The sequence below is a fragment of the Zalophus californianus genome, chromosome 8 (assembly GCF_009762305.2).
Source record: "Zalophus californianus isolate mZalCal1 chromosome 8, mZalCal1.pri.v2, whole genome shotgun sequence".
Classification (NCBI taxonomy): Eukaryota; Metazoa; Chordata; class Mammalia; order Carnivora; family Otariidae; genus Zalophus; species Zalophus californianus.
In genome coordinates this window covers 40,450,578-40,478,438 of record NC_045602.1, presented here as the reverse complement: position 1 = coordinate 40,478,438, position 27,861 = coordinate 40,450,578, and the positions used below count along the sequence as shown (strand labels likewise).

The window sequence follows — 27,861 nt, the reverse complement described above, 5'->3', positions numbered from 1 at the left end:
CAGGACTGAGACTTCAGAGACCTCAGGGACTTCTTTCAGTACTCACAGAAACCTCCTAGCCTTGGTGATGGCACATGGGGACTGTTTACTTACTCTTAGTCTGAATGACTGCCAAGAAGGAAGGCAAAGGTAGAGCAGTCGGATCTCTGGCTGTCCCCATACTTCTAATCTCAGACTTTATTAAACTCCTTTCTGAGCCCAAGGACAAAGCTCACTTGAACAGATGACTGAGTCATGAATGAAAACTCTTGCTCTTTCCATAATGAGAAAGGATTAAGAGACGGACAGGTAAGCAAGCACTTCTATTTGAGAAAGAAGGTGTTCATTTGGGATATATTGTTATTAGTAATAACAGGATATATCAAGAGAATGTAGAACTTTCAAAATGTTTTGGGAAAACCCTCATTATAATGCTCTTTGTAGGAGAAGCTTCTATGCATATACCTCTGAATCAGTTGCCTTTGCTAGCAGCTTCTTTTCTTTCTTTTTTTTAAGATTTTACTTATTTTTTTGAGAGAGAGAGAGCTAGCACACATGTATGCACAGGAGTGGGGGAGGGGCAGAGGGCGAGGGAAATGAAGAAGCAGACTCCCTGCTGAGCAGAGGTTTGATCCCAGAACCCTGAAATCATGACCCAAGCCAGAGACAACTGCTTAACAGATTAAGCCACACAGGTGCCCCTTCTTTTTTTTTTTTTTTAAAGTTTATTCATTTACGTTATCTCTACACCCAATGTGGGGCTCAAACTCATGACCCCGAGATCAAGAGTCACATGCTGTTCAGACTGAGCCCAGGTGCCCCACTAGTAGCTTATTTTCTAAGTGAGTCATGGGATTTTGTTTCGGATTTACTTGGGTGAGAGGAGAATGTCAATGAGGAATCCCCCAAGATATGTTTAATTTATCAATTTGGACTGTTTACCTTATTGACCCTTGTCAAACACATGCTTGATTATCCTCAGGACTCTGGGTCCAGTGTGATATGTCTTTGTGTGAGCCTGGCAGCTAACCCTACCTTCCTTACCTTTCTCACTATCTGGTCCAGAAGTGGTCTTAATGGAGCTTGTGGGACAAAGCCTTTGCTTTGGGAGCCAAGGGAGGTTTTCTTCACTGTACTAAGACAGGTGAACTGTTCTTCCAGAGAGGAGTCTTTGGCCACTGGAGGGGACTGAATTGGAGAGGGAAAGGAAGGGTGGAATGAATCATAAGCACACAGACCCCTGGAGGGAGTTGTTCAGCATAGTGAATCATCAGAATTTTTGAGAACATATTTTGTGCCTTGTACTGTGCTAATGGGTGTCAGAAATAGAAAAGAAGTGTAAAAGAAGTTTCCTCCACTCAAAGCCGCAGGGTCTGATTTAAAGATAGGCTGCATTGGGGGAAGTGAAAACTCTAGGGCCATTTTGATTGATGGTGCAGTTTCAGCACACTCACAAAAAAGAAGTGGAGTCACAAGACTTATTACTTGCAGATCCCAGAAACGTGGCAGGGGTGAGTGTGCGGAGGGGGCAATGAGCCAAGGTAGGGGCAGTCCTCAGTCCCAGACCATGAGCAAGCACCCCTATTACTTACAAGGGGGAGGTCACTAGCTTTTCTCAGCCTCAACTCTAAGTGATTATTTTAAAAGGTGCCCCAGGAAAAGCAAGGCAGGAACTCGTGGCAAGAATCCTAAGCTCAGGTGCTTATCTAAATGTCCAGGTTCTGGCTGTGAGCAGGGTTCTCATACTGTAAACATGTAGGAAGCAACTCCGAATAGCTGTTTTCTTGTCACATAGGGCTCTTGCAGAGGGACTTGTCTTCCCCGCAGAAGGGCTGGCTGTAGGACTGAGAAGGGAAGAGACCCTTGTAGCCCCAGTGGGGAAGGCAGGCGACCTTGAGGAGGCAGAAGGGGTGGTGGTAGGGGTGCTTCTAGAGGAAGACCACATGACCCAAGGGATGGAGGTGAGAGGATCTGCAGCAAGTGTGTTCACTGGACTGAAGTGGGAAATAGTCGTGAGGAGGCATCACGGAGCCAACAGTGGAGGAGTTTGCTCAGCTGTGCTGTGTTCAGGCATTCATTCTTGTGTCCTGGTCATAAAGAAATCAAAGCTCTGTTCAAGGAGTAATAGTTGGCAAAAATGTGTAGGAGGGATTAGAGTAACAGGATCAGCTGGGATTCTGGGGCCTTGACGTAGCACTGATTTTTTTATTAGTTATTTTCTTCTACTTGGTTTTTTCCTCTTATTTATTTTATTTTATTTTTTAAGATTTATTTATTTATTTGTCAGAGAGAGAGAGAGAAGTGAGAGCACAGACAGGGGGAGCAGCAGAGGGAGAAGCAGGCTCCCCACTGAGCAGGGAGCCCAAGGCAGGACTGGATCCCAGGACTCCAGGATCATGACCTGAGCCAAAGGCAGTCGCTTAACCGACTGAGCCACCCAGGCGCCCCTCCTCTTATTTATTTTAGAGAAAATAATACATTCACATGGTTCAGAATCCAAAAAGCAGGGAGCATATACCTATAGTGAAAAAACTGCCTTCTCTTGTCCCCTAGCCACCCAGTTTTCTTCTGGAGGCAAAATCACTGCTTCCTTGGGTATAAGTCTACAAATAGTCTCAGCAGAGACAAGCAAATATATTTGTGTGTTTTCTTTTTTTTTTAAAGATTTATTTATTTATTAGAGAGAATGAGAGCGATAGAGAGCACGAGAAGGAAGAGGGTCAGAGGGAGAGGCAGACTCCCCGCCGAGCAGGGAGCCCTATGTGGGACTCGATCCCGGGACTCCAGGATCATGACCTGAGCCGAAGGCAGTCGCTTAACCAACTGAGCCACCCAGGCGCCCATTTGTGTGTTTTCTAAAAATATAAATGGTAACATCATGTATATACTCTGCCCTTTGCTTTTTCCACTTAATATATCATGTGGAGTGTTCCATATTGTCCATAAAACACTTTCTTATTCTTCTTTATGGCTAGATCGGAGCTCATTGAGTTAATATGCTTTTATTTGTGGAATTAGTCCATTAGTGGGCATTCGGGGTTTTTCTAGCCTTTTGCCATGACAAACAGTTCCACCACGAATGACGCTCTAAGCATGTCCTTTTGCACACGGATGAGTATATCTGTTGGATAAATTTCTAGAATGCAGTTGCAGGCCCAAAATGGACAAAAGCATGTACAATTTTTTTTTAAATGTTTTATTTATTTATTCATGAAAGTCAGAGAGAGAGAGAGAGAGAGGCAGAGGCAGAGGGAGAAGCAGGCTCCCCACCTAGCAGGGAGCCTGATGCGGGACTCGATCCCAGGACCCTGGGATCATGACCTGAGCCGAAGGCAGACGCTTAACCATCTGAACCACCCAGGCGCCCCAAAAGCATGTACAATTTTGTCAGATATTGTCAAGCTGTAGAGGTGGGAACAATTTACCCTTCAGTGTGTTACAACACTTGGTTTTCTAGCCAACACAGTGTGTTAGCACACTTTTGAAATTTGCTCATATGATAAGTGACAAATATTATCTCAGACTAGTTTTATTTGACACGTCTCTTATTACAAGTAAGGTTGAGCATTTTTTATTTGTTTCAGAGCAGTGCATGTTTCCTTTTCTGTAAGCTGTCCATATCCATGCCCATTTTTCTACTGGGCTGGGTTTCTTTTCCTGACTGATTTGTAGGATTTTTTAAAACACATTAGGAAAATTAGTCCTGTATTGATAATCTGAGTTGCAAAAGTTGGTCAAGTGGTTTTGTTTTGTTTTGTTTGTGTTTTTAAAGTTGGTCAAGTGGTTTTTTTAAAGCTCTAATGGGCAAAGGTTTAGCTGAACAGAAAGGCCAAAAGTAAGGAAACTGCCTCCCTAAACTTACTCAGAGTCCTGAGACCTTTTACAGAGCAAAAAAATCTGAGATAATACTAACTAAGCTTTTTGCAGTTTCTCTTAAGACTAGATTAAGCAGAAGTTTTCCCTTGCAGTAGTCCGTACAGTTGAGTTCTCGGGAGTTCATCCATCTTTGTGTGTATGGTATTAGGAAAAGGTGTGACATTTAAGCTGTCAACTTTGGAGGACTGATACGTGCCCAAGAATCTGACCCTGCTTTGTCTTATAGGTTGAAAGTGTGTGTGCTGCGTATCCTCCACCATATGACAAGGACACCAGTGCTCTTCGGGCTCTCAGAGGAATTCCTGTACATGTCACCCACACCCCAGTACCTCCTGCCCATACAAGCTTTTGTTGCATGCTGCTCTGTGGGGCCAGGCACCAGGGACTCAGGACAGCAGAGACCCTGCTTCCAGGAGCTCACACTTGGGGGCGGAGTTGTGGGGCACAAACTTGCAAAACAACCTCTAGCTAGTAAGATAATTGCTCCAGGGAAGCAGAATACAAAGTGCAGTGGGAATACCAAAGGCACACCACAGTCTCAATTGAGCTGTGTGAATTTTTGTTTATTCTTCAAGGAGAGCATATGCTTGTCCCCACGTCACCCGACTTGTACATCATAGTTGGAGTTTTCCGCCTGCCTCTCTTTAAGATTGACTTTAATCAACCCATCCTTCTGACCTCCGGTTCCAAAGACATTCTCTACTGTGGGTGGGGCATGTTTGTGTGGATGGGAGGGTATGGATTCACCCTCACACTAAAGGTCGGCTGCCCCTACAGATCTCAGAGTTGAAGAACCATGGCATCCTCCGGGCCCTGACAGCAGAAGCGAATGGATGGGAGCCACGTGGTAAGGTCCCCTTCAGCGCCCTAGGAGCCTGGGTGGGACCCAAGTTAGAGGTCCCCGTGGTCTACCTTTCATCATTTCAATTTCTCTCGGTACTTGTCCTATAGAATTTTACGGATTTATCATTCTTCAAGGAAAATTAGAATCAACACTGGATTAGAAGTCAAAAGACTTAAGTCCTAATCTAGCACTCAAAGCAGCTGTATTATGTGCCTTGCGCAAATCATATCATCTCCATGTCTGCTGTGGAGGTTGATCAATGCCTTCTCTGTCCTCAAAGGGATATTGCAACAATGATATGAGACAGTGTATGTGAAAAGGCTTTGAAAAAGTATCCTATTTTATCTGCTTCACGTGATTCTTTCGTATACTGTGTTTAAAGTTCATTTCACTTGCTGATTTATGACACAGAAAGGCCCACTCACCAGGTGAGAAACACCTAGAGTCCCATATCTCTGGTGTAAGTCCTGCCTTTTTCACCCACCAGCTATATGACCTTGAGCAAATTTCTTAATCTTCTAACCCTTACTTCATCTATAAGACAGAAAGTGAGTCAGAACCTGTGTGATGGGAATTGTGTAGGGACTATATGAGCTGAGGTGAAGTGCTTAGAGCACAGATTATAAATCTATAACGAGTGCTCATTGCCCTGTATTGTTATCTTGGAATTCTGCAAACTGAAAATGTAATCTCCACAAATATAGGGCTTGTTAAAAATACTCTAAAGTAGAAAAATTATTTGGAGATCTGTGAAGTTTCTTCTAATAGATTTTTATCTTTGTGTGGTGACAAACCTAACATTTATTAGAGATTTTGCCTTAAATGCCAAAATATTTTATATTTCAGTACAAGTAGCATTTTTTTTAATGCCAGATATTTTTTTAAAGATGTATTTACTTATTTATTTGAGAGAGAGAAAGCAGGGGGGAGGAGCAGAGGGAGAGGGAGAGTCTCAAGCAGACTCCGAGATGAGCACTTGCTGAGCCCATGGAAAGCTTGATCTCACAACCCTGAGATAATGACCTAAGCCAAAGTCAGATGCTTAACCGACTGAGCCACCCAGGCACCCCTGTGCCACATATTTTTAGTCGTATTAAACAATTACAGGCTTCTTCCAGATTGTTCTCAGCTCATTTAAATTGATAGGCTTATGAGGCACCTGGCTGGCTCAATTGGTGGAGCATACAACTCTTGATCTTGGGGAGTGAGTTCGAGCCCCACGTTGGAGATTACTTTAAAAAAATAAATTCTTTAAGACAGGCGCCTGGGTGGCTCGTCAGTTAATCGAGCCCTATGCCAGACTCCTGGCTCAGTGGAGAGTCTGCTTCTCCTCCTCCCTCTTCCCCTCACCTCTGCTTGAGGTCTCCCTCTCTCCCTCTCTCAAATAAATAAATAAAATCTTTAAAAATAATTAAATAAATGGGGCTTCTGGGTGGTGCAGTGGGTTGAGCGTTGGACTCTTGGTTTCCGCTCAGGTCATGATCTCAGGGTCATGAGATTGGGCTCTGTGCTCTGCACAGAGGTCTGCTTAAGACTGTCTTTCCCTCTCCCCCTCAAATAAATAAGTGTTTAAAAATAAAATAAATAGGGTGCCTGGGTGGCTCAGATGGTTAAGCATCTGCCTTCGGCTCAGGTCATGATCCCAGGGTCCTGGGATCGAGTCCCACATTGGGCTCCCTGCTCCTTGGGAGCCTGCTTCTCCCTCTGCCCTCCCCCCCCCCCGTCTCTCATGAATAAATAAATAAAATATTTTAAAAAATAAAATAAAATAAATAGGTAGGTAGGTAGGTAGATAGATAGACAGGCTTACTAACTCAGTGATACTGTTTCCCATATGGTTAAGTGGAAGAGAGCCCAAATAAAGGAGGCAGTTGAAAAAGGAAGGGAACTGTGCTAATGTGAGCTGCAATTGCTGTCCTGAAGATTTGTGCTTTGCCTCCATCTTCTTCTGTTGGAGGAAATTAGTATTTATGTCAGGATCATCTTCAGATGAGGAGGAATCTCCCCGGTTCCAAGAGGAAAGGGAAGAGGTGCTCTTGTTATGCCTTGGACACTTGTCTCCAGTTTTTAGGGACCAGATTGCAACCGCTAGTTGAGACCTTGTACTTTCTCTTGATTAACCTACAGTCACAGCAGATTCCAGGTGCAGGTGAGGTTTCTGCTCCTGGCTCACAGCCTTCTGCCAAGTTATTATAAGTGGCCAACTCTTGATTTCGGCTCAGGTCATGATCTCAGGGTTGTGAGATGGAACCCTGCCTCGGGCTCTGCGCTCAGCAGGGAGTCTGCTTGAGATTCTCTCTCTCCCTCTTCCTCTGCTCCTCCCCCTTCTCGGGCTCTCATTCTCTCTCTCTAATAAATAAATAAATCTTTTAAAAAGAAAAGAGGGGCACCTGGGTGGCTCATAGGGTTAAGCATCTGACTTCAGCTCAGGGTTCTGGGATCGAGTCCTGCAAGGAGCTCTGTGCTCAGCAGGAGGTCTGCTTCTCCCTCTCCCTCTGCCCCTCCCCCTGCTCATGCTCTCTCTCAAATAAATAAAATCTTTAAAGAAAAAAAAAAGTTTGACCAAGTTGCTTGAAACGAGGACCTGCAGGGTGAAGAGTCCGTGAAGCCGGGCATCGGTGAGCGTGAGGGGTGAGACAGCCCTTGTCAGCACCATAAGAGCAGTCCCTGCTGTGGCCCCACTCTCCTCTTTGTTCAGCCGCTTTCTCCCTCCTCTTCATCTCCCAGGGTCCAGCATGCTGGAAGGAAGTTTTATTCTCTTCACCATCCAAGGCCAAGCAGTCTGTATCCTGGTGAAGTTATCTAGCTTGGAAGCCCTGAGGCTCGGGGTCTTGGTCCACCCCAGATGGGGCTGGCAAGATTGAATTTCCCAGAAGTCCAGACCCATGTCACCTGCTGCCACTAACCACTGCCCTGCTGGACCCGAACCCAGGCCTGTGTCAGTGACCTAGCTAACACGTACCGAGTACTGACCTGTGGGTCATATACCCCTCTCCCCGCCCTCCCTCGCCCCTAGAAGGTGAAGAGTTGCACCATCCTCCAGCAGTCCCATGAGTGATGACATGGGGTACAGTGTCACCTGTGTGCAGCTGGGGAGCGTGGACAGGAAGTGCTCGCCAGCAGTTTGGCTCTGGAGTTGCTCTCAGCAGCTTTCTCTGCCTCAGTTTCTGTTAGTGTTTTGAGTTTCTTGTAGTATTTTATTTTATTTTATTTACAAGTATACTTTCAAGACAGCTCATTGCCCTGCGATATCCTCAGCTAAGACCGCATAGCCAGGAGGAGCTGCCCTCTCACTCTTACCACTGGGGCTGGAGGCTGGAGGGGTCATGATTTGGGGTCTTGGACTGAAGTCTCTCCCGTTTTCTCCATGTTGTGTTAATTTCCTCTCTAGCAAATGGGAAAAGCCAGCAGCAGGACGCACCACCAGTAGTCCGGGCTGGAGTGACAGCTGTGGTTTGGAGAAAGGGCTGTGTGGTGTGTGGTGGCTACAGAGAACCTGTCTCGCTGCTTTTTCTCTCCTTTTCTCCCCGCCCCCCCGTTTCCGGTGCTTTCATTCATTAGCAGATATTTGTTGAATACTTGTCCTGTGTGGAGCACTGCGCTAGGTTCTGGAGAACGCTGTCCTCAGGTGGCTCCCAGTGTAGTGGGAGAGACAGTCACGACACTGAGGAGCATGGGTGTCAGGGGTTCACAGAGGCCCACTGGCTCCCTCTGCAAACTTAATGAAGTCAGGGAAGGTGGCTGGCTGAGAGTGACATCAGAGTCCCTGGAGGATGAGGAAAAAGAGCAGCACAGGGGTTGGGACCAGAAGGTGCAGGCACCTGGGGCGACTGCAGAGGGAGAGCAAAGGCACAGAAGGTGGGAGGGGCTGAGGAAGTTCAGGGAGTTCTGGATGCCCTAGGGCACAGCTACGGGTAGAAGAAAGATCCAAACTGTGAAAGTATTTAGATGCTGTGCTGAAGAGTTTGGGTTTTATCTGGAGAGTTATGGAGAATCCCTGGAGGGTTTCGAGCAGGGGGTTGACATCAGATCTGCCTTTTCGAATGCTCACTCTGGCAGCCGTGTGGAGAGGGTATCCGAGGGCAGCGGGACCCAGGGTGGACAGACAAGGCTGGGGCTGCAGCATCGATCCAGACGTCCCTGGGTCTCAGAGGGTCTCCTTTTCTCACTCTTGCAGTTGTGAGTGCAGAGGTGCTCAGAGCCCAAGAAGAATGGGAAGCTGTGGACAGCATCCTGACAGAGACAGGTAACTGCAGGAATGGCACTGTGCTACTAAGAAAGGCACCATCCACGTGTGGCTAACATTTCTGTGACCCTGGGATTAGGACACAGAATTCCTGAGAGTTCTCCTTTTATCTCCCTAACATAGAATAAAATATCTTTCCAAATCCACCTCTGGAGGAAATGGGAATGAACGCCATGGGAAAAGGGCTGCCACCTGCTCAGACCTGAGAGAAGACAGGGAGGACCTTGATCAGGGTCCACTTCCGCAGGGTGATGAGGTTGGGCAGAAGGATGGAGGCAGGCAGCCAGAGAGAACAGGTTGTTCACTGGACAAGGAAGTCTCTGGAGACAGGGACTGAAGCCATCTGCTGGAAGGCTCTGAGGGCTGGGTAAAAATTCTCACTCCGTTTTCTGACAGGTTTGGACGGAGCTATAGGAGGGTAGAGCTCGGACCCATATCTAGCTTGAGCTCTACTTGGGCTCCTGGAAAGTCATTACAGTGGACTGTGTCAGTCATCCCCGAAATTGCTGATACGTTCACTCCCTGTGGACTGTACCAGAAGATGGAGAGGGGGGTCATCCATATACAGGGTGTGAGAAAGGGCAAAGTGGAAGTGAGGAAAGGTCCCTAAACAGACCTTGGCATGCTCCCACATGGGGACCTACTCCAGGCAGTGACTTGCCTCCTCACAGATGAGTGGAATGGGACCCCCTGCTGGGCAGATCTGTCCCTACTCACTGCAGAGGTTGACCTAGCAAGCCTCTGAACAGCCCCGTCTAAGAAGGGGCCTGCCCAGCAGAGGATGCCAGCCCCTTAAAAGAAGATTGGTTTGAGCTGTAGATATCTGATGTCTGCCACTGAAAGCCAGTGTTTGGCTTAGAGGTGATAACCAGAAGGCTCTCAATAAATGTTCGCTGACAGAATGACTACTGTTATAAGTCTGAGAGTGTCTTGCCTTTTGCCACAGGGAGCCAGGCCAGCGCAGACCAGCCTGGGCAGCTGATCTCCTTCAATGAGGCTCTGCAGCATTTCCAGACCGTGGACCTCTCTTCCTTCAAGGTATGAAAGTAGGGAGGTTTGGGGTCTCAGGCAAAACACCTTCCCAGGAGCCAGGTTTCTATCCTACCAGCCTAGGGCACTGGGCAAGCAAGATGGAAGCTTCCAGTTGAAGACCTTACCTCATCTAAGAAATCTGGGAGCACAGAATCATCGGTAGCCAAGGACCCAGGCTTCATGCCGGACCCCAGTGGCCTTTTTGGGACTGTGTCCCCAGAGCTCTTGTGGCCCTGCCATACACAGGTCTGTGTAGCTGCTCCCTCCTCTTCCCTCTTAGGGATGGGGAGGTCTGGAATCAAATGCTAGACAGTTCCTTAGGGAAGCAAGGCATTCTGTCTAGAAAGCTGAGTAAGTCATGGCCATTCACTCTTCCATTCCTTCAGGGAACCAGAAATTATTTGGGAATTTTAAAAATACGTGGGGTTGGAAAAAGAAGAAACATTGAGGAGAATAAAAGCTGGTGGGCTTCCTGGGGCATCTTGAGGGACTAAGAGTAGTTTTAGAAGATTGTGATTTCAGATCTTCAACTTAAAACCTGGTTCAAGAGAGGCTGAAAAGTCAAGAATCATGGGTGATTTATGGGACACAGAGGGCCAGAAGCTACCAAAATCAGAATATTCTAAGACCTGCAGCAGTGGCCCTTGAGCAATAAGTCAGTATGACCTGGTTTAGGAGGTGCTCTTGTGGTATGGACAGAATGCTCCAGCAAACTCTCAGGTATCCAGCTCCAAAAAGTCCCCACTAACCTCCCCACCTCACTGGCTCTCTCACCCTGGAAGTTGAGAGGACTGCTAGGCTTTATCATTTATGCCCTCTGCAGAGAGAGAGAGATCTACAAAAGGCAGAGCGGTCCTGCTGGGAAACCTAGCCTGGCTTTGTCAGACCAAAGCAGGGGTCCCCATGCCAGCCATCTCTGGCAGTCAGTGGGAAGTAGCTCTGGAGAAGCCCAAAGGAGCAAATGCGGACAACGGGCTAATGCCTATACTTGGGGACATCTCCTTTTCTTTTCTTTTCTTTTCTTTTAAGATTTTATTTATTTATTAAAGAGAGAGCAGGAGAGGGGACGGGGGGAGCAGAGGCAGAGGGAGAAGCAGGCTCCCCGCCGAGCAGGGAGCCCGATGTGGGGCTCGATCCCAGGATCCCGGGATCATGACCCGAGCCGAAGGCAGACGCTTAACCAGCTGAGCCACCTGGGCGCCCCGGGGACATCTCTTCTACTTACAAAAATCCTGGGAGCCAGCAGACCCTGTCTCTAGAGATGGAGCAGGTGCTTCACAGTTCCTGCCCCCTTCCAAGGCCCAGAGACCAGCCAGTTAGTTGGCGGAGCTACTTCTTTCTGCAAGAACAGTCCCTGTACTGACCCTGATGGTAAGTTCCTTAGAGCAGGTGAACCCAGCCCTCTGCCCATTGCCTGCAACTTCCTCCCCAGAAAAGAATCCAGCCAACTATTCGAAGGACGGGGCTCGCCGCCCTCCGGCACTGCCTCTTCGGGCCTCCGAAGCTCCACCAGGGTCTCCGAGAAGAAAGGGACTTGGTCCTGACCATTGCTCAGTGTGAGTGCACAGGTGCTGCCACGAGGCAGATGCTGCATATGTGGTCAAGCAGAGAGCACTGTTTGTCCTCCTGTTGTGGAGGCTAAGCCAGAGGTCTTGCATGTACCGTGTTGGCAGGGAGAGTGGGAGCTACGGGGTGAAAATGTGGGAGAACACAGTGTCTTGAGTACAATCCAGATCTATCTTGTCTGAGCCGTTCTCTGAGAAACACTCAGTCCTCCCCGGAGGGGCAGGCAATCCGACAGAGTAGGGATGTGTTTTCGGGCAGGTGGCCTGGATAGCCAAGACCCAGTGCATGGCCGAGTCCTCCAGACCATCTATAAGAAGCTGACTGGCTCCAAGTTTGACTGTGCCCTCCATGGAGACCACTGGGAAGATCTGGGCTTTCAGGGTAAGAGACAGGAATTGTTCATCTTTTTTTCCTTGACCCCTGAATCCAGGACTAGAATGAGAGCCCAGATAGTCCTCTTCCTGTCGTGCTAGCGCCCTGAGGTAGGATATTGGGGGAGAGGGTACAGGAAATGCAAAGGCCCTGAGGTGAGCACGTTTATCGTGCTTGAGAAATAGCGAGGAGTATGGCTGAAGTGGAAAGGCCGTTGTCAGACATTTACTCTAAGAGAGATGGAAAGCGTCAGAGTGATAGGATTTGGTTTTTTCTTATTTTCTTTTTCCTTTTAACACAGATGAAAATTTTGCTTTATATTATTTTATTTTTTGAGTGAAACAAAATTATTTCAGCTGTTTTGGATTATGCTACTCTTTTCAGAATCATATCAAGTTACATTTATGTGGAATAGGAAAATGTCCTCATTTAAAAAGGAAATTTTATGTACGCATAATTAATTCGTCCATTGTTATTGACAACATGTTTAAGTCCCTCATCTATAATATAATTATCTTATTTTCCTCCATATGCAATGAGAATCATGTCAGTGTTACGATTTTTGTTTCAACCATCAAACAATTTAGAAAACTCAAGAGGAGGAGCAAAGTTGGCTGTATTTACCTATATGCTTACTCTTTCCACTGTTCTGTTTTCCTTTCTTATTAGTCCAAGATTTCTCCTTTTATCATTTCCTTTCATTTTCAAGAACTTCCTTTAAGCGTTTTCTAAAGTAGGTCTGCTGGTGATAAATTCTCTTGGTTTCCCTTCATCTGAGGAAGTCTTGATTTCCCCTTCACTCCTCAAGGATCATTTCTCTGGACAGAGAATTCCAGGTTGACAGTTTTTTCTTGCAGCTCTTGCAAACTGCTACTCACTTCTGGCCCAGAAAGCTTCTGTCATTTGCATTCTTTCTCCCTGAGAGGCAGGCAGTTGTTTCTCCCTCTCTGCTTTCAAGATCTTTTAGAGTTTGCAGGAGTTTGACTGTGTTGTGTCTTAGTGTGGATTTCTTTGGGCTTACCCTATTGGGTTTGCTCAGCTTCTTGAATCTGTAAGTTTAATGTCATTTGCCAAATATGGTCTATCTTCAGCCATTATTATTTCACGTACCTTTTTTCCTTAATTCCAGTGTAGTCCACATACAATGTTACATTAGTTTCATGTGAATAATATAGTGATTCAGTAATTCCATACATCACCTAGTGCTCATCAAGATAAATGTACTTATAAGTAGCCCTTCACCTATTCACCCATCTCCCCATCTGCCTCCCCTCTGGTAACCATCTGTTCTCTATAGTTAAGAATCTGGGTTTTTGTTCATCTCTTTTTTTTCCCCTTTGTTCATTTGTTTTGTTTCTTAAATTCTGCATGAGTGAATACTTGAAGTACTTTTCTCAGCCCCATACTTTCTCATCTCTTGTGGGACTCTGATGACACAGATGCTGGATCTTCTGTGCTGTTCCACAGGTGAGAGGCTGTGTTCATTTCTTTGGATCTCTGTTCTGTAACTCATAGATCTCCAAGGCTCTGTTCATTTTGTTTTGTTTTGTTTTTTCTCCCTGATGTTCAACAGATTGGATAATTTCTATTGTTCCATCTTCTGTTTCACCAATTCTTTCCGCTGTTGTCTCTATTCTGCTCTTGAGCCTGAGTGAGTTTTTAATTTTAGTTATATTTTCTGGTTGTAAGTTTTTTATTTGGTTCTTTATACCTGATATTTCTTTACTGAGACTTCCTATTTTTACATTTTTTTCAAACTGTAATTATTTATCAAAGGCATTTTTATGATAACTGCTGTAGTAGATTTCTATTGTTGCTGCAACAAATTACCACAAATTTAGCAGCTTGAAACAACACAAACTTATTAAAGTTAATTTATTTATTCAAGTAATCTGTACACCCAACATGGGGCTCAGGCTCACAACACTGAGATCAAGAATCACATGCTCTGTTCCGCCGCCATTTTAAATCCAGCTCCATACAATGCTCCACCGCCGCTGCTGCCACGACCCAGACGGCGCACCAGCACCCCACGGCCGACAACTCCGCCACCGTGGAGGACATGAACGAGTACAGCAACATAGAGGAATTCGCAGAGGGATCCAAGATCAACGCGAGCAAGAATCAGCAGGATGACGGTAAAATGTTTATTGGAGGCTTGAGCTGGGATACGAGCAAGAAAGATCTGACTGAATATTTGTCTCGATTTGGGGAAGTTGTAGACTGTACAATAAAAACAGATCCAATGACTGGAAGATCAAGAGGATTTGGATTTGTGCTTTTCAAAGATGCTGCTAGTGTTGATAAGGTTTTGGAACTGAAAGAACACAAATTGGATGGCAAATTGATAGACCCCAAAAGGGCCAAAGCTTTAAAAGGGAAAGAACCCCCCAAAAAGGTTTTTGTGGGTGGATTGAGCCCAGATACTTCTGAAGAACAAATTAAAGAATATTTTGGAGCCTTTGGAGAGATTGAAAATGTTGAACTTCCCATGGATACAAAAACAAATGAAAGAAGAGGATTTTGTTTCATTACATATACAGACGAAGAGCCAGTAAAGAAATTGTTAGAAAGGAGATATCATCAAATTGGTTCTGGGAAGTGTGAAATCAAAGTTGCACAACCCAAAGAGGTATACAGGCAGCAACAGCAACAACAAAAAGGAAGAAGAGGTGCTGCAGCTGGTGGACGAGGTGGTACTAGGGGTCATGGACGAGGTCAGGGCCAAAACTGGAACCAAGGATTTAATAACTGTTATGATCAAGGATATGGAAATTACAATAGTGCCTGTGGTGGTGATCAAAACTATAGTGGCTATGGCGGCTATGATTATACCGGGTATAACTATGGGAACTATGGATATGGACAGGGATGTGCAGACTACAGTGGGCAACAGAGCGCTTACGGCAAGGCGTCTCGAGGGGGTGGCAATCACCAAAACAATTACCAGCCATACTAAAGGAGGATGTTGGAGAAGACAGGAGGAGATTGCTAAAGTTAACCCATCTTGCAGGACGACATTGAAGATTGGTCTTTTGTTGATCTAAGATGATTATTTTGTAAAAGACTTTCTAGTGTACAAGACACAACTGTCCAACTGTATATAGCCACCAATTAGTTTTCTTTGTTTTTACTTTGTCTTTTGCTATCTGTGTTATGACTTGATGTGGATTTGTGTTTATACAAATTTTATTTGTATGATTCCATGTTAAACCTCAAATAAATGCTTCCTTATGTGATTGTTAAAAAAAAAAAAAATCACATGCTCTTCCAGTGGAGCCAGCCAAGTACCCCACAAAACAAACTTACTATCTTATAGCTCTGTAGCTCAGGAGTCCGACACAGGTTCACTGGGGTAAGGTCGCTGTGGCAGAGGGCTGCATTGCTTTTTGGAGACTCTAGGAAAAACTCCATTTCCTGGCCTTTTCTATCTTCTAGAGGCCACGTCCACTCCTCCTCCTCCAAAGCCAGGAACAGAGCATCTCCCTGAGCCTGGCTCTGTCCTCACATCTCTTTCTCTGATTCTGTGCTTCTGCCTTCTTTTCTCACTTTTAAGGGCTCTTCTGAATACATTGGGCCCACCCAGAGAATCCGGGATAGTCTCCCTATCTGCTGATCGGCAACCTTAATTCTTCCTATGATCTTAACTTCCTCTTGCCGTGCAACAAAATATATTCCTAGGTTCTAGGGATTCGGACAAGGATGTCTTTGGAGGGGCCATTATTCTGCCTATAATTGCTGCTTTAAAATCCTTGTCAGGTAATTCCATCATCTGTTATCTCAGTGTTGCTATCTATTAAGTATCTTTTCTCATTCAAATTAAGATTTTCCTAGTTCTTGGTGTAACAAATGATTTTTTTTTTTTATTGTATCCTGGACATTTGGGGTATTATGTAATGACACTCTGGATCTGCTGTAAACCTTTTATTTTAGTAGGCATCCTCTGACACTGAGCCAGTGGGGGAAGGAGGATGTCACCCCATTACTTCTGGGCAAGGGTGGAAATTTAGGTACCCCATTTGGCCTCTGCTGGTTCCACTGGCTAAGAGGGGGCACAGGTGCCTCATTACATGACTCATTACAGGAGTCCCATGTGGACTCCACCGACATCACAAGGATGTGGGGCTCAGTCCAAGCTCCCCAATATGCTCACACTACCTTGGTGAAGCTAAGGGGTACCTCGTTACATTCAGGCAGGGGTGGCCAAGGCCTTGAAGCTCATGGAAGAAGGAACTTGATTTGGCATTGCTCACCATCACCCTTCAGTTACTCATCTCGGTTACAGGAGCGAATCCAGCCACAGACCTAAGAGGAGCAGGCTTCCTTGCCCTCCTACACCTGCTGTACCTGGTGATGGACTCAAAGACCTTGCTGATGGCCCAGGAGATTTTCCGCCTGTCTCGTCACCATATCCAGGTGGGGCTTTGTGGGGAAGCCAGAGGAGAGGGCTGTGGAGCCATTGTGGGTGCAGGGTGCTCCTGAGCAACCAGGAGAGCCTCATGGGGGCTGTCTCTAGTTGCTCAGGACTCTCAGGACAGCTGAGGCAAACCAGGACAAGGCTTCCCCCACTAGCCTGACCTGGGCTAGAATCTGAGCTCCACCACTTGTTAGCGTGTGTCTCAAGCAAGTGCTTCAACTCCTCAGAGCCTTGGTTTTTTCATCTGTAGAATGGAGATCATGGACACTTCAGCTGGACAATTAGGAAAATTAAATGAGGTGTGTACAAAGGCACTAGGCATAGCTATGATGCTAATGTGTCAACTCACTGTCCTCCCTGAGGACATCCCTTAAACAGTACTAATAGGTTCTCCTAACCCTGAAGGAGGAGAGTTAGCCTGTATGTGCCCCAGAGGAGATCTACCTATGAGGGTCAAGGGACACATGGTCTTACTGATAGGCCAGAAGTGACTTCTGTAGTCACTTGGTCTGTCCAAGCCTTCTCTGGTGTTGGGTTTAATGGTTTTCCTAGGCAGTAAAATGTGGTAGTCCCGCTGTTTTAGAAAACAAATCTGACCCATATCCTGCCATTCATCTATGCCACATGCTGGCACCTGGAATTTATCCACTAAACAAATTTCTATTCAGCATTCCCTATGCTAGTTATTGTGCTTAGTGCTTGGGGGTACATCAGTGAACAAAGATCCTTCTACCAGAGAAGACAAGGCAGTGAGCCTAACACATAAATAAATGATAGAGTACATTTAAAGGTGGTGAGTGCTAAGGAGAAAAAACAAGTACGGTAAGGTTAGGAGAATATGGGGAGTATTTTATGGGGTGCTCAGGGTAGCTCTCACAAGAGGGAGTTAAATCAGACCTTGAAGGAGGTGAAGATGTTGGCCCAGTTGGTTTCTGGGGGAAAGCATTCCACACAGAGGGAGCAGCTAGAGCAAAGGCCCTGAGGAAGGAATGTGTCTGGCACTTGAAGGGGTAGCAGGGAACCAGCTGTAACAGAAGGAGCCCAGGAGAGCAGTCAGAAGGGAGATCCTATGGCTAACAGGGACCAGATGGCAGAGGGCCTGGTAGGCTGATAAGGACTTTTGATTTTACTCTGAATAAAGTGAGTGTTTTTGCAGCCTGGAATACACAATCCAACCTAACACCTTTAAGTGTATCGTATCAGCTGCTAGGTTGAGAAAAGTCTTTAGTGAGGACTTTTATAATCAAGTCAGAGATGATGGGTATTTTCAGAGGAGGTGGTGTGAAGTGGTCAGATTCCGGATGTAGAATCTTGAGCATATGGGCTTAAGAAAAGAGAGCCAATTGGGGTGCCTGGCTGGCTCAGTTGGAAGAGCATGTGACTCTTGATCTCGGGGTCGTGAGTTCAAGCCCCACATTAGGAGTAGAGTTTACTTAAAAAAAAAGAGAGAGAGAGAGAGAGAAAGGAAGGAAGAGAGAGAGAGAAAGAAAAGGAAGGAAAAAGAAAAGAAAGAGGAAGGGAGAGGAAGGAAAAGGAAGGAAGAGAGAGAGAAAGAGAGAAAGAAAGAGAAAGGAAGGAAGGAAGGAAGGAAGGAGAAAGAAAGAAAGAAAGAAAGAAAGAAAGAAAGAAAAGAGAAAGAAAGAACCAGTATCTTTTTCTCATGGATTGATGATGAGTGTGAGAAAAAGAGATTTTTAGTCTGAGTAACTGGAAAGATAGAGTGGCCATCAACTGAAATGGAAAAGAAAGAGCAAGTTTGGGTGGGGTTCAGTTTGCCATACAAATTTCAGATTCAGGTTTTCATTTTTGGCAAGAATACCAGGAGTGATGTACCTTTCTCTGTGCCTCAGCTCAGAATGTCTTACTACTGGGATGGTTGGCTTGGGTCGTATGGTCAAGGTGAGGTCTGCCGGGTTTCTCCACTGTAGTTATTATTTCTCCCTTTGTAATTAATAAGTATCTCGGGGAAGATACTTTGAGATTGTGCAAATATTCTGTTTTTCCTCAAACTTTGTTCTAATGGTGGTTTTCTGTTTCCCTCACTTTCTCTCATTTTATTAATTGGAAGAATTCCAGTTGTCTGTGTTCTTCTATTTATTTATTCATTCAATTACTTTTTATATCAGTGTGGGCTCCTGGATATTTATTTTATTCTATGGGTTATAACCCAGTACTGTTGTTACTTATTTTGTTGCTCACATTGTTTCAGCTTTGGCCATTTTAGAAGCTCCTTCAGGTCAGCACTTACGCTCTTTTGTATGCCCTGTTTTGTTTTGTTTTTTAATAAAGATTGTATTTATTTAACTTAGAGAGAGAGACAGAGATAGAACATGAGCAGGGGAGGGGGGAGAGGGAGAAGCAGGCTCCCTGCCGACCAGGGAGCCTAATGCGGGGCTCGACCCCAGGACCCTGGGATCATGACCTGAGCCAAAGGCAGATGCTTAACGACTGAGCCACCCAGGCGTGCCCCCCCCACCCCACCCCCTGCCGCCTCATACCCTGTTTTGAGCACTTTTTGGCTTTCTGGACACCAGAAGATGCCATCTTATATTTTCCCTGTATGATTTCCAGCCCTGGAATTAACCACTTCTCCAAGGAGCTCTCGCTCCTTTAATTGGAGAATGACATTTGAAAGTGAGAGCGGAGGGCCAGGTATGCACGCTGCTCCTAAGTTCTCACCCTTCTAGGCCCTCTGAGTGGACAGAGCCTGGAATCTATGTCTGTGGCACGGGTTTGCTCCCAGCTCCGGTAGGAGTGGCCTGAGGTGGCGAGCTCGCCTGTCCTGCCCCGGCTGCACCTCGCACACAACAGGAAGGTGGTGTGCCCGGGTACTGCCTGAGGGAGAGGAGCCCTCGAGTAAGGGGCCAAAGATCACACCTGCAACATTTTAGTCAGATCATTTTACGTCAGAGGGCTGGAATTGGTCAGGCCGGGGTTGCCAAAACAGACTGTTGCAGTAACAGCGTTGTGGGCCGTGTGATGTAGTTTTCACCATGTCTGCTGCTTCTTTTGTAACATGGGAAAATAATTCCAGCCCTGCAGAATTATTCTAGGTTGGAGATAAACTATGTGAAGTGTCAAGCGCATTAGTTATTCGGTGAGTGTCAGTTATCAAGGTAACTTTTGATTTCCAAGAGTAAAAATACAGCACACACACACACACACACACACACACACGTGCGCCTGCATGCGCGCAACACAACCGTTAGTAAGGTAGATGCCTTTTTTATTTTTAATTTATTTATGTGTGTGTGTGTATCTTAGGTGGGTCCCTTTTTTTAACCCAAAAGTTCTTGAATACAGAACAAATAATCATATGGTTCCTGCCACTGGGGCAGTTTTTCATTTCTAATGTCTACTCAGTATCTCTGTATATTTATGGGAAAAGCACCTATTAAATCTTAGGGCTCGGGCGCCTGGGTGGCTCAGTCGGTTAATCATCTGACTCTTGGTTTCAGCTCATGTCATGAGATCGAGCCCTCCGTCAGGCTCTGCGCTCAGCATGGAGTCTGCTTGCCCCTCCCCCTCTGCTCCTCCCCTTGCTCATGCTTTCTCACTCTCTCTCTCTCAAATAAATAAAATTTTTAAAAAATGTTTTAAATAAAAATTAAAGAATAAATCTTAAGGCTTCACTTATGCCTATTCCAGGAAACACTGGAGGAGGCAAGAGTGGGACTTAATGAGTATCTGGTCTTGAGATATATTGAGGCCCCACAAGTTGAGAATGTGGGCATTTGCTGTGGTCTTCATGATGCAGGGAGGTAATTTCTGGGTTAAGTTTGAGAACTGTACCTATTAGCTTCTGCAGTGATGCAGTCTCTTGCAGCAACACTGCTTCACCATAATAGACTCCCAGAGTACCTCAGCAATCCAGCCCCTCATTTCATTTTATTTTATTTTATTTTATTTTTTTAAGATTTTATTTATTTATTTGACAGAGAGAGAGATAGCGAGAGAGGGAACACAAGCAGGGGGAGTGGGAGAGGGAGAAGCAGGCTTCCCGCGGAGCAGGGAACCCGATCCCAGGACCCCGGGATCATGACCTGAGCCGAAGGCAGACGCTTAATGACTGAGCCACCCAGCCGCCCCTATTTTATTTTTTAAAAGATATTTTTCATTTATTAGCATGAGCATGAATTGGGGGGAGGGGCAGAGGGGGAGGGAGAGAGCAGACTCCCCACTGAGCACAAAGCCCTATGAGAGGCTCCATCTCGGAACCCCGAGATCGTGATCTGAGCTGAAGTCAGATGCTTACCCAGCTGAGCCACCCAGGCACCCCCAACCCCTCATTTTAGATGGAGGCCCAGAGAAGGGAAATGACTTGCCGAAGGTCTTACAGCTAATTAATATTTCCTATAGGTGATCTCTGACCTCAGTGTCTCCCTTCTTGTGATTTATGAAGGTTCTCTTATAAGAGCTTCCTGCAGAAATATGGAAGCCAGGATAGAGGGTTATTGCCAACTCAGAATTCCTCATTTGAATGAGGGGAGGGAGCAGGCCATTCAGGTATCTGTGGGAGGAGCATCCCAGGCAGAGGGAGCAGCCGGATGAGAGGAGATGCTGGGAACTTGATCAGCAGGGACCCAGACTGACCAGTTTGACCAATCTGTTTCTCATCCTTTCACCTTCTGGCCTCTGTGGGATTTACTGGGGATTTACGTTTACTCCTCCACAATATGCATGTCGGACAATAAGATGGAATAGCAGCTTAACCTAATAAAGTAAGAGGGCTGGCACAGGCAGCAGGAAGCTAGACACTAGTTCCATCTGTGTTATTATGGAGCTATGGTTTGAGACAAGTCACTTAGCCTCTCTGGGCCTTAGTTTGGCCTAAACAATTCCAAGGTCCCTTCCAGATTTATTGTGTAATTCCTTGAACTATAAGCACTTCCAAGGTTTTAAAGTAACACTTGACCTTGAGCCCTTATGAATCTTGAAAACACCATTTTCCAGGAGGCGTGTGTGAGACCAGAGGAGCAGCTGGGGGACACCGCCCCTGCCCGCAGCCAGTCCTGTTCTCTCCTGAGGGGAGGACTAAAGTTCCAGGTACCTGTGGTACATCCTGCTAAAGGGAACTGGCCAAAAAATACAAGTGCCGGGGTGAGAGGCGGGCAGACTCCCACAAGTCCTGGCAGGGACTTAGCCCACGCCATGCTGAGAAGCGGAGCTGTTACACAAACACGGAGGCACAGGGCCCATCGGGCTACTTGCTGGTGGGTGAGGAAGCACCTTCTAATCGTGCTTAGTCACACACACACTTCTGTAGCCTTCTGAGCAGTCTCCATCCATTGTTTCATTCCGCCGACATGACAGGCTGGCGAAGAGGGAGGGCAGTGATGATCCTTGCAAATCTGTTTTCCAGCAAAGGAATGTGAGGGTCAGAGAGGTAAAGCTAGTAAGTGGTGAAGCTGGGCCTGGGACCCGCCTTCTGACAGCAGGCCTAGCAGTGGGCTCCTTACAACAGCCGTGGTCAGCCAGCAGCCCACTTCAGAGGCCCAGGCCCCTCCCCAAAACTACTGGGTCGAAACTCCAGGGCTGCTGAAACTGTATCAGCAGCCCCCACAAAAGCTGACTCGGTCTTCCTTGCTTTAGGATTCAAAGGTGGTTAAGCCTGAGTGTGAGGGATGAAGAAAAATGAAATCTTAAATGGAAACTCAGAATGGTCCAGGTGTGATGTTCTCTGCTGTCCCTCAGTCCATTTTCTAAACACAGCCTCCAGGTGGTATTTCGGTTCCAAGCAACACTTTTCAGGGCCAGTGGAACTGCTGGAGAAAAGGAGACATTTAGATCTGAATTCCAGTTTTTCCCTGCTTTTTAATAAGTGGGCTTGGTAAGAATGTTCCCAAGAGTGAGTGAATGCTAGGTTTAGATCCTCTGTTAATTATGTTGCTACCGTATTCTTGTTCCCATATTTATTTTTAGACTGAGAAAAGGCAAGGGAGGGGGCAGTCTTATACAAGGATGTGGTAAGTAGGCAGTATGCGAAGGCGTGAATGCGTGGGCCACTCATGCTGGGGCAAGGGTAACGATGGTGGGCAGTGGTTAGCCCCTCTTTGGGCTGGCCCTGTGCTTAGTATTGTGCATATGTGATCTGAATTACCTCCGACGGTAACTCTGGGAGTGGGTCCGGGGATAGACAATAGAAAATGTGAACTGTAGGTAAAAAACCTATCTTGTGGAGTGTTTGTGATGTTAGTGACTTGACCCCACCCAGCATGGCACGTGTGTCAGGGTCCCCAGGACCACCCCCAGTTCGATGATGCGCTGGAGGACTCCCAGGACTTAGCCTGCCGTCGTACGCACAGCTGTGATTTAGACCAGCAAGAGCAAAACCAGCAGAGGGCAGCAGTGCATGGGACAAATCTGTAGGCAATCAGGCGTGGTCTTCCTTCCAGAGTCCTCTCCCGGTTGAATCACACGGAACATGCTTAATTCCTCCAGCATCGAATTGTGCAGCACGGGAAACGGTGTCAGCCGGAGAGCTCACTATAGAGAGATTCAAGGCCCAAGGGTTTATGGGACGCAGTCGTGCCCATCTGTGTAGCACATACCCAAATGCCAGAATCACAGAGAAAAGGCAGATATTCAGCATAAATCATGTTGTTTGTACAAACAGCTGAGGCGCATGAATCATCCTGAGGGAATGGTGGGAACCCTCCTCAAATCCAGGTTCCCAGGTGCCAGCCAGGGGCCATCCTTGCAAGCAGGCCTTTCTAAAGACAGCAGTCTCAGATCCTGGTGCGTTAACTCTCTCCTGCACAGCATTCAAAGGTACTTCCTAATGGGAAAGCTAAGTCTCATATAGTGCAGGTGGCCTTTCTAAGGACACAAAGCCAGTAGGTGGCCAGGCCAAGATCTGGAACCCAGATGCCACAGAAGACCCCGAGAAAAATCTTTATGGAGCAGAAGACCCTCGACAGTTCAGTGCTGCCAGATAGAACTTTCTGCAATGAAGAGACTGTAATATATCAGCACTGTTCGATATAGTAGCTACTGAGCACATGCAGCTATTGAGCACTTGAAATATGGTTAATAGGACTAAAGGGTTGAGGTTTTTTCAACTAAGGAGTTGACTTTTTTTAATTTTGCTTAATTTTTTAAAAACGATTTTATTTATTTGAGAGAGAGAGCACACAAGCAGGGCGGTGGGGGTGGTGGGGGGCAGAGGGAGCGGGAGAAGCAGACTCCCCACTGAACAGGGAGCCTGACATGGGGCTCGACCCCAAGATCCTGAGATCATGACCTGAGCCAAAGGCAGATGGTTCACCGACTGAGCCACCCAGGTGCCCCAAAGTTGTTTAATTTTTAATTAATTTAAACTTAAATGGTTCTCTGTGGCTACTTGCTGTCATACTGGACAGCACAGTTATGCATCATGATGTAATGGCTTTTCTTCTCAGGGGAAGCAGATGGGATAGACTTTGGCTCTTGCTCTAAACTAATGAATGCACTGATCTGTGGATCCCTCTCAGTGGGTGTCCTTGGATATATGCAACAGTGGAAACTAACATGTAATATATGGAAATGCCCTGGGAAAAGCCCCTTTTCATTTTCTTAGGTTTTGTTATTAAAGAATAGGAAGGATGGGGCGCCTGGGTGGCTTGGTGGGTTTAGTGTCTGACTCTTGGTCTCAGCTCAGGTCTTGATCTCAAGGTGATGAGTTCAAGCCCCACTTTGGGCTCCACACTGGGCATGGAGCCTACTTAAAAAAAAGAGAAAAGAAAAGAAAAGAAAGGAGCTTGCCCCTCCAAAAATAAAGCATTAAAGTAGACCCCACAGCGGATTCTGAGGCCCCTCCTGGGGAAGCAGCCCCGGTGAACCCCTTGCTGCCCCCTCTTTGACCCGCACAGCTAGTTCTCAGGCCTCCGTTATTGACAAATGGGGTGTGCCAGCCAGTCTGGTTTCCTACCTACTTTGTGCCTGTGCCGTCTCTACTTTTGAATGAAGTGCTTTATGAGCAGTCAAATAAGACGCCTAGAAAAGGGGAGAAGAGATTGTAGGAACCTGTACAGCTGGATAACCGAGCCTCACCCCTCCTGTGTTCAGCCTGACCCCAGGGGGTGGTGTGGTCCTTGGGCAGCACCATGGTGGGTCTGGTGAATGAAGGCCAAGGACAGCCCCTGGGTCGGGATGGGGAAGAGGCTGGAGAGCTTGCACAGGGCTTATGCCCGCCAGCCTGCGTGTGAATTATCCTCAGTTGGAATCCTGGTTCCAGCGCCTGGGGAAGCTCATTTCAGGTCACTGAGTCCCAGCTTCCTCATCTGGGAAATGGGAGGATTATTGGGAAAATCAAGTGTGAACATCAGCAATGTCAGCTGCTGCCTCCTGGCCGTGGTTGCCACTGCTTCCAGGGGACCTTGCTGGGTTGTGGATGACGGGCCCAGAAGCCAAGAGCCGGGGCTGCCACTGACCCTTGCCTGCTCCATTCCAGCAATTCCCCTTCTGTCTGATGTCCGTGAATATCACCCGCATCGCAATCCAGGCATTAAGGGAGGAGTGCCTCTCCAGGTGAGTCCCAGCACTGCGGGCCAGCCCCCCCCCCCCACCACCCTTCCCGGGGCTGCTGGCTGGCTGACGAGAAGGAAGGACGCAGCAGAGCCTGGTTCCCTCCTGCTCCAGCCCCATTCTCCCAGCTCGTTCTGGAGACCTGCAGCTCCCCAGGGAGCCAGGACAGAGCACCATCACCCCCAACCAGTCTCCCAACCCTGCCCTGGAGGCAAAGGCTGCTTGCGGAATGGCTCCCTGGGGAGGGGGGGGGGATTGGGGCTGGCAGAGGCACCCAGCTGCCAGCTGTGGTCCGTGGTCCGCTGCTGAGCACACCGCCCCCTTGTGCCGTAGGGAGTGTAATCGGCAGCAAAAGGTGATCCCAGTGGTGAACAGTTTCTATGCCGCCACCTTCCTCCGCCTCGCACATGTCTGGAGGACGCAGCAGAAGACCATCGCTGACTCTGGCTTTGTCCTCAAAGGTGTGCTCTTTCTTCTTGGAGAGGCCTGAACTCCCTAGTGTGTCCCCCCTCCCCCTGCCCAGGTTCAGGGACCCCAGCATGGTTGCTAGGCTGGTTTGGGCTGCAGTTCCCTTCCCCCTAGCCGCCCCCCCCCCCCACTTTCTCAAGCTCCAGCTGCTCAAAGTCTCCATCAGCCCACAACCCTCTGGGGCCTGCTAGCTCCCCTTTCTCTGCGCCCGCCCTCCCTTCTGGCCTCCGACCGAGGGTGGTCATATTTTCTGAATCAAAAGCTGGGTCCAACAGTTGGACTGGCCATTCAAAGTTGAGACTGTCCTGGTCAAGGTAGAAGGTGTGGTTGCTGTGGCTTTATCTGGTCCATCATCCTCCCTCTCTGGTGAGCTCTCCACCTTAGAAGACTCCTTCACCCTCCACTCCACAGGGTCTGGGATGGGGGTACTGCCTACGGCTGCTGGGCCCGGACTGGTGTGCAGTCCAGAGCCTGGCAAGCCTTTTGTTCTCCAATCCTCTGTTCCAGACTTGGAGGTGTTGGCCAAGAAGAGCCCCAGGCGGCTGCTCAAGACCCTGGAAATCTACCTGGCTGGAGTGTCAAAGGGACAGGCCTCATTGTTGGGAGCACAGAAGTGCTTTGGGCTACAAGCCCCTCACTCCAAGGATCTCACCTTCACAGGCGTGTGTGACCTGCCGCCACATTCATCTGAAGGCACGTGGCTGATCTGACCAGCCCAAGGCTGACGGAGACTTAAAACATGGGCCACAGGGGCATTGGGAGGGTGCATGGCACATTATGCCAGGCGTACCCAGGCTGGGCCTGGTCAGGGAAGCCAAGGACCCTCACCCATGTGAGACATTAGGGATAGTTAGACCCACCCCGCTCCCCACAGACCCGCCTCCAGAGCAAGGATTTGCCAGAATTGAGTTGAGCTAGTGGAGAGTTGGTTTGCAGGTAATCTCGACGAGTGGATGGATCATGAGGTGGGAAGGCCCTGCCTGGATGTTCCCCGTATGCCCACGCTGAGAGATATTCCCACGTCGAGGTGCCAGATTCTGGCTTGCTGGGCAGCAGGGCTCTCAGGCAATGGGTGTCCACAGGACAGGGACCCTGGAGCTAGAATTTGAAGGGAGAAGGTAGCCGTGGCAGCAGCCAGCAGGGGACAGCATGAACCAGGGCAAGAGGCCTTCTCGCTGTCCTCTCCTGGGCTGGCATCCCGGCCCCTCTGGGGTCTCTGGCCTGGACTCATCCCACCCTCCCCTTTCCCCATCCCTCAGCCCCGCTGTTGATGACACAGAACCGGCTGTCCTGTCCGGTAGGTGTCTCCATTGCTGCCCATCCCAACTGCCCACCAGCTGGGCACCCCCTTGCTGCACACTCCCCACCCCATGGAGGTGTGCAGTTCCCATCAGGGATGGCTTTCTGGATTGGTTGAAGGAAGGAGGAAATTCACACACCAGCAGTTTTTGAATAAAAGAATTGTTCCATCCAGGTCAAGGGCCCCAAGAGTTTTCCTCCAAGACAAACCTTGCCCCTTCCTGTGGCCCTGTTGTTCCAGGGCCTGGTGAGAGCCAGGGGCTCCAGGAGAGAAGGTTGCTCTGCCCTGGCCAGGCTCCCACTGAGTGTACATGGTGTCCCTCCTGCACTTAGAGGCCAAGACGCCTTGTGCACTCTAGCCAGGGGGCAGGGCGGCCCTGGCTCTGGTTAAGATTGCTGTGAGGCCCCCGCATGTTTTTTCCTACATTGGCTTCTGGGGAAGCTAGTAGCTCTGTTGCTCCATTCCTCTGGGCCAGGGTATCCTGAGCTGGGGAGACCCCACTACATGGCTCTCCTGTCCTCTGTACTCCGTCAAGTAGACCCATGGAAGACCACGGTCTCGCTCCTGCACGCTTCTCCAAGTGTAACCCACCGGAGCTGCGGTGCATTGCAGAGGCAGGACGACACATAGCCACCCTGGTGTGGCAGAGAACTCCCCACTGCTCTTAGCAGGATGCCTCGAGGACAGGGCTGGTAACGGAAGGCAGTTTGCTTGTGCCATCTTGGCCCAACCTGAACTCATCCTTTGTCTACTTTACTTCCTCCTCCAGCCTGGGTGCTTAGTGGGCCTGCAGCAGTGGCCAACAGCTTCCTGGGCTTGGTGAGGCTGGGACGCAGAAAGGCTGGGACTCAGCCTCCACTTCAGAGTGTCCATTCCGTAGCTCCTCCCCTGCGGATTCCTTCCGGTTGCTCTCAGACCAGAAGGCTTAACTCCGCAGACCCGACCGTGAATGCCCAGCCTGCACTATGGCCGGGGACCAGTCTGTGTGGGCTTCTAGCTGGAGGGGAGGCCAGTGGCCTCTGCAAGAGCCCTTTCTAACCAAGTCACTCCCTCTGTAATGCCCCCAGAGTGCTCAGCTTCAGACCTTGGGACATTAGCAACAACGTAGTCCAGGGATTAAGTTGTGGTTCTCTTGGGAAAGGGGGAGGGGGGCCTTTCACCCTTTGAAAGTAGATGCAAGAATCTTAACCTGTGCATTTTATTTAGGAAGGGCCTATCTAGGCCTTCCATGGGAGATGTAAAATGCTTCACAACCC

At 47.9% G+C, this 27,861-nt stretch overlaps 2 protein-coding genes across 3 annotated transcripts; both read left to right on the top strand.

The window, feature by feature from the left end:
* The first annotated feature begins 138 nt into the window (after window positions 1–138).
* Window positions 139–26,799, top strand: ELMOD3 (ELMO domain containing 3). 2 transcript variants are annotated; one of them, XM_035728869.1, is made up of 11 exons: window positions 139–288; window positions 4,082–4,159; window positions 4,633–4,702; window positions 8,877–8,945; window positions 9,892–9,983; window positions 11,410–11,533; window positions 11,802–11,924; window positions 16,201–16,331; window positions 24,764–24,840; window positions 25,171–25,298; window positions 25,813–26,799. In XM_035728869.1, exons 1-11 carry the CDS (start codon window positions 235–237, stop codon window positions 26,013–26,015), a joined length of 1,149 nt encoding a protein of 382 aa, XP_035584762.1. In that variant the 5' UTR covers window positions 139–234; the 3' UTR covers window positions 26,016–26,799. The 2 variants fall into 2 exon arrangements, with proteins under 2 accessions (XP_035584762.1, XP_035584763.1); XM_035728870.1 differs by lacking the exon at window positions 4,082–4,159 and having other exon boundaries at window positions 154–288.
* LOC113938345 (heterogeneous nuclear ribonucleoprotein D-like) lies at window positions 11,802–15,130 on the top strand. Its single transcript, XM_035728872.1, has 2 exons — window positions 11,802–11,924; window positions 13,890–15,130. The coding sequence occupies exon 2, from the start codon at window positions 13,978–13,980 to the stop codon at window positions 14,872–14,874; it is 897 nt and encodes a 298-aa protein (XP_035584765.1). The 5' UTR covers window positions 11,802–11,924; window positions 13,890–13,977; the 3' UTR covers window positions 14,875–15,130.
* Window positions 26,800–27,861: the final 1,062 nt, after the last annotated feature.